Raw genomic sequence first — 6378 nt, forward strand, 5'->3', positions numbered from 1 at the left:
ACCAGTGGTGCGAGAGACGGCGGAGAGCACAAAAATCCGCATCGTTTATGATGCTTCTGCGCGAGCCTACCACCAGGCCCCATCCCTCAACGATTGCCTTGAGACTGGGCCACCATTGCAGAACAAGCTCTGGAGTGTGCTGACAAGGAACCGCTTCCACCCAGTGGCATTAGCTGGAGACCTAAGGCAAGCCTTCTTGCAAGTGCGAATAAGAGAGGAAGACCGAGACGCAATGCGGTTTCATTGGTTGAGAGATTTGGAGAGCAAGGAAGTCGAGCTACATAAATGGCTACATAAATTGCACTCTAATGTACCTATCCTGGAGCGGCCAGAATATCGAGATCAAGGACAAGTAGAACAGCAGAGTTCTCAAGGATGCGAAGACAAAAACTACGCCAAAGACCACTTGGGTGTAAAAGGAGGAGAAACGAAATTGCTCGGTGTGCGCTGGAACAAGGCCACGGACAAAATCCAAATCAGCTTTCCGGAAGAGATCGAGAATGTCACCAAGAGAGAAGTCCTGGGGAAGTTAGCAAAGATATATGATCCCTTAGGGTTAGCGTCGCCCATCACTCTGGAGGGAAAGATGCTCTACCGACAAGCGTGTGAGCTGCGAATTCCATGGGACCAAGAACTACCAAGGAAGCAGACGGCCAGCTGGAAGACGTGGGAGGGAAATCTTCCCGAAATAATTGAAGCACCAAGAAGCATCGTTCAGTACCAGGAAGAAATAACCAGCATTAACCTCCACGCTTTCGGCGACGCAAGCAGCCAAGGCTTATCAGCAGCAGTATACGCTGTGTCTCATCAACCCTCAGGTATATCACAGGGACTCGTAGCCGCCAAGTCCAGGCTTGCAAAGAAGGGATTCACCATACCGAGGCTTGAACTGGTAGCCGGCCATATGGCTACTAATCTGGTGCACAACGTGAAACAAGCTCTACAAGGATTTCCCGTAACAAGTGTCCATTGCTGGCTAGATAGAAGTGTTGCTCTCCCCTGGATCAAGGGTGGTGGAGAGTACAAGCAATTCGTGAGTAATCGCGTCCGAAAAATCCAAGACAAGGAGTACATTCATTGGCGCCACGTGGGTTCAAAGGAAAACCCTGCCGATCTGGGCAGTCGAGGAGGAAAAGCAGGAGAATGTGCGGATCTGTGGTTTCAGGGACCGTCCTGGTTACCATACCCAGAGAATTGGCCGTCAGACATCGTTACTAGCCCAAGCAAAGAAACCCAAGCTGAGGCAAAAGTGATCAAGGAAGTTCTCGCCGTGGCAATAGCAGACGACAAAGAACTTGACCAGTTATTACAGAAGTGGGATCTTTGGAGGGCGGTTCGAATTTGTTCATGGATAACACGGTTTATCCAAAACTGCAAGTTGAAACAGCAACAGAAGATCAGCGGTCCTCTCAACACTGCGGAGATAAACCGTCGGATAGAGTTCTGGGTGCGAGATAGTCAAGTCAGATGCCTGAATACAGCCAGTTTCAAAGAAGATCAGCTACGATTAAACCTTCAGAAGAACGAAGACGGTTTATATGAATGCAGGGGCCGCATTCAAGGAGATTATCCAATCTACTTACCCGAAAGTGCACTGTTCACCAAGAAGCTGGTCATGCACACGTGCACACCCAAACCTTGCACGGGGGAGTCGGCATGACGATGGCGAAGGTTCGAGAGAAGTACTGGGTGCCACGGTTACGACGTTTGACAAAGCAAGTGATTAGGGGCTGTCATGGCTGCAAAAGATTTCAAGTGGCGGCACTCCCAAATCCACCAACAGGCAACTTGCCGAAGGAAAGAACAGCTGGATCAGTACCATTCAAGTTCATTGGAGTGGATTTTGCTGGACCAATTAAGTACCTCAGCAAGACCAAAAAGGAAATGAAGGCTTACATTGTTCTTTACGCCTGTAGTCTCACCCGAGCGGTCTACCTGAACTTGTTACCGAGCCAAAGCACTGACGAGTTCCTAAGCAGCTTAAAACGATTTATATCAAGAAGAGGGCGCCCCGAAAAGATCTTTTCAGACAATGGGAAAACCTTTGTGGCAGCAGCGAAGTGGCTGAGGAACGTTATGAAGGATGAAAGGTTGAACGACTTCCTCGCCAGACAAGAAATAACTTGGCAATTCAACCTCAGCCGAGCCCCATGGTGGGGGAGACAATTTGAGAGATTGATCGGCGTAGTGAAGCAGAGTCTGTACAAGTCCATTGGTAATGGGAACCTCAGATGGCACGAACTTGAAGAGGTCATCTTAGATGTTGGGAGAATTATTAACGGCAGACCCCTCGATTATGTGGAGGACGACGTCCAAATGCCGATACTGACCCCCAGCGTTATGATCTTCGGCCAACCAAATCAACTCCCAGAGGAAGACCCGAGTAACATAGAGGATGATAGCCTCAGAAAACGAGCCAAGTACCTGCGAAGGTGCAAGGAGGTGCTGTGGTTGAGATGGAAAAACGAGTACCTCAAGTCCCTCAGAGAGCTCCACAACCTTAACCAGAAAACCAAAGAAACAACCTTGACTCCGGGAGACGTTGTACTTATCAAGGGTGAAGAAAGAAATCGAGGATTGTGGAGGATCGGTGTAGTGGACAAGTTAATCCCTGGTAGAGACGGGATAGTGAGAGCAGTGCGTCTGAGGGCTGGAAAATCTTTCCTGGAACGACCAGTTCAACATCTCTATCCACTTGAGCTGTCCTGTGACAGAAACACCCAAGAGGGGACTGCTAGATTGAATGCTCGAGCTTCAGAGTTCCAACCTAGACGTGCTGCAGTCAGTGCCCGTCAGCGCATAGCTGCGATAGCAGAAGATGAACTAAATGAGAACTGAACTTTTCAATGTGATTTAGAGTTGTTAATGTTATCGTTTACCTTGTTCAATTTATATTTGACATCATAAGAGTCAAATAGGGGGAGAGTGTCGCGGACGTTAGCGTTACATTGCGTGATTTTGAAACCCGAACTGCCGAACCCTAAGACTATTGGAAATATAATCTCGGTGAACTTTAGACCTTTTTTGTGCTGTATGAGAGGAGAGTTTTTCAGAGACAACGTGTCAAGCTAGAATCGTAGGAAAAGAAATAATTTTAAAATTACATCAAGCGCGTGATTATTTGTCGCGAGATCCGTTCACGACAGTAACCATTTTATTGAAAAGTCTTCCTTGGATACATTCTATCTGAATTTTTACAGCATTTGAAAATGTTCAGCATAAATAATGCCCTCCTGTGTTTGTTGGGTTGTTTGTTCGTCATCGTTGTTTTGATCAGCAACTTCTAACAAAGACAACCAACTTTGCCTTGGTACGAGCGCTTCATAAAGCTATTTAAAGCGTGTTAAACAATTTTCAGTGTCGCACAGATTTCGCCGCCTTCACAAAAGGAAGATGGTCAAAAGGTAAAGGAAGGGCTACTCTAGGGAAGGCCGGTCGAGGAAAAATGTTTTGCTAGATTGAATAAAATAATGTTTTGGTTGCCTTGCGTTTTTCTGCGCACCTTAACATTGTAGTTTATTGAAAAATCAGTAATTGCTTATAACGCCTCACACATTTAACTTGACATGGAATGGAGTACTCCAGAGCATGAGTTATAATCATTGTACAGTCGTCGTGACTAACTATTTATGGGTATAAGTCAGCTTCTAATGGGATAAACGACTCTCACGATATAACAATGTCAGGGGACTCAGTGAACGAAAGTTACGGTAAGAAATAATAGAGAAAGATCTTTAAAGCCAGCTAAGCTACAGAATGAGAAGAAGCATTTTTTTAATTTATCGAAAATGTTTGGAATGCACCTACTGAGGCAGATCATTTGTTTTCAAGTCCAAAAAAAATTGGTGAAGAAATAAATTACGAGGTTCAGGTCACGATCTTTGTTTTGCTGGTTTTAAATTCGGCGACTTTTTATCCATAACTAGATGCTTCTGTGAAGCATACACTGGTTTGCCTGTGGTACGTGCTACAGAAAATCAGAAGGCACTGAATTGTGTGGTATTGAAATACAGCATTCCAGTCTCTGAAGAATAACAAATAAAAGAGAAGCGAGAAACATTGGCTTCTGGGCTGACATGTTGATAATTTTCAAGTTCCCTCACAACTTCTTTTCACCACAAGTGTGCCCTATGAGCATCCGAAAACTTTGTAATACTAAACTTTACTGAAGTCAAGCCCTGTTTCTCGGGGTTAGTGTTGGGATGGGAGACCAAAACAATAACCCCCTCATAAAAAACAGAAACATCTGACCGAAAATACTATTAACGCTAACAAATGCGAACTCAGCAAGGTACAGATTCTGTTAGCGTGCTTTATGCAAAACAAATATTGATGAAAAAGCAAATAAATATTGATACACAGTTTTCAGAAAGAGCGAAAGGAAGTTTCCCGGACGGTCGATCGAGAATAAAATATTTACGACATGAAAACAACATTAATTTTGAACCTTGAATATAGATCGTTTTCACTGTCACGCAATAAAAAAAATAAATCAAAAACTATCCAGTGCAAAACGCTAAGAAATTGTTATCTTATAGAAGATAAAGAAATAAGACACTTGTCCAAGTTTTAGGCCTCTGCGTTTCCCCAAACTTCAGATATTCGTCGAAATGTTTCGCAGGCCAGAAAATAGTGTAAACATCTGGAACTGACTTTGGCTATCTAGGCGACTGATTATCACTACTGAAAAAACAAGCATTTACATAAGCACTTTTCCTAATGCTCTAACTTCTAAAAGGGCTCAAAATCATGAGATAAGTATATATTTTTCAACAAACTTGATCGTAGCTTTGTGTCACGCACCTACATAATCCGGAAATTGAAAATGCTCTGGTTTCCAAACGAAGCACGCTATTGAGCTGTGAAATTGTCAACAGATATAGATATGCCGCCTCTTATGCCTGATGAGGATAAAAACTTTGGTGGATCTTTAGTTTTAGATTTTGGAAGGTGATGACGTCACGTGAAAACGATCTATAGAATATAAAAAGTTACGATCAGCGACAAACATTTTGGGAGATTTTTGCTACGTTCAAGTAAATTGCAAAATCGAAAGTGACATGACCGGAATTCAGCGGGCGCCGTGATTAAGTTACCGCGGCATGTTTACTCGCCAAACAGTGAAGCATCTGTGTCAAATGATGGCAAGATACCGGGTTTTTCTGTCAAGTGTTATAAAGTTTGACAATGAAATGAGCCAAGTCAAAACAAAGATCACAATCGCCCAACTCTTGTTTATGCAAAGTCAAAATTTACTCTCCAAGACGCGTACGACGTTATTTATCACCAGGTAATTCCATCATTTTGGAAATAGCAGCTACTTTATTATTCATCTGCGTCACAAGTTTTCACTGATTTTGGGCCTCATTTTGTTGAAACTCAAGCACGCTTCCAACAGGCCTGTGAACCCTTCCTGCTTACAGAGCAATACTAAAAAACTTCTCCCATATCACATTTGAACCTTAAGCTCGAAAATTCAATACACAACATGATATTATAATTCACAAAGGCAGAAAATACCACAGAATCCTTTTCCAGCGAAAATTTTATTGAAACAAACAACATATTTGCTCTTAGAGGCGAAAACCTCTTCCTATTTGATTGCGTGCGTGAAGACAAGAAACTCAATTGTGTCAAATTACCTTGTACTTCAGGTAAATACTGCTCACTTTGATTTCGTCTCGACGGGCGATAGATTGTTGTCGAAGTCCAGTACTCGTCGCTTTTGAGATTCATGCCTAGTTTATCCAACTGACTTTCCATTATTGAGCTCCATAAGGGTATATTTTGTTTAAGGATCCACTAAAACGCCATTCGCGTTGCATGACTTTCGACGCCATTGCAGACTAAGTTGATGATTCTACTGTGTCCACCAGAGAAATCTACGCAGTTCCACTACCCTCTCAATCCTAAGAAAATACGCGCAGAAGGCTCTATGCACAAAGACACCACTTACCAGGGGAGTGACAGGCAAGACTTTTACCGACACGGAAAAAAAAAAAAAAAAAACTAAACGTAGACTTCGACTGGGTTTGCCCATAGGCAACCCAGTAAAAAACCCACGAAATGACACCGAGATTCCGACTGGGTTTGGCAACCCAGTAATTAATCATTTGCCCTAAAGATGTTTCATGCGGTTACCGGTTCCGTGTTGTGTTGATCACTGCATTGAAAGGAACCTATTTTTATCATCTTACAATTGAAAGGTATGTTGATCTGCCTGACGCATGGCGCGACATACGCTCAGATGAAAACAATGTCCTCTTAGGCCCAGTTCAGACGTCGTACTTCTGCCGTGTGGAACTAAATTCAGGAATTAAGTTCGACAAAAGCACGGCAGAAGCACGGCGTCTGAATCAAACTTTTCTCTTAAGTTAG

General features: G+C 43.4%; 2 protein-coding genes across 2 annotated transcripts; both read left to right on the forward strand.

Annotated features, from left to right (window-relative positions):
* The first annotated feature begins 232 nt into the window (after nt 1–232).
* LOC138037406 (uncharacterized) lies at nt 233–1660 on the forward strand. Its single transcript, XM_068883338.1, has one exon. The coding sequence runs from the start codon at nt 233–235 to the stop codon at nt 1658–1660; it is 1428 nt and encodes a 475-aa protein (XP_068739439.1).
* Nucleotides 1661–1662: 2 nt separating this feature from the next.
* On the forward strand, nt 1663–2838 carry LOC138037407 (uncharacterized). The gene has a single exon (XM_068883339.1). It carries the CDS (start codon nt 1663–1665, stop codon nt 2836–2838), a length of 1176 nt encoding a protein of 391 aa, XP_068739440.1.
* The last annotated feature ends 3540 nt before the right edge of the window (nt 2839–6378 follow it).

Source organism: Montipora capricornis, chromosome 2 (assembly GCF_036669925.1).
Source record: "Montipora capricornis isolate CH-2021 chromosome 2, ASM3666992v2, whole genome shotgun sequence".
NCBI classification, from domain to species: domain Eukaryota; kingdom Metazoa; phylum Cnidaria; class Anthozoa; order Scleractinia; family Acroporidae; genus Montipora; species Montipora capricornis.

Excerpts from the sequence above, each read along its gene's own strand:
- LOC138037406 (XM_068883338.1), top strand. The coding sequence starts at position 233 with ATGCGGTTTCATTGGTTGAGAGATTTGGAGAGCAAGGAAGTCGAGCTA.
- LOC138037407 (XM_068883339.1), top strand. The coding sequence starts at position 1,663 with ATGGCGAAGGTTCGAGAGAAGTACTGGGTGCCACGGTTACGACGTTTG.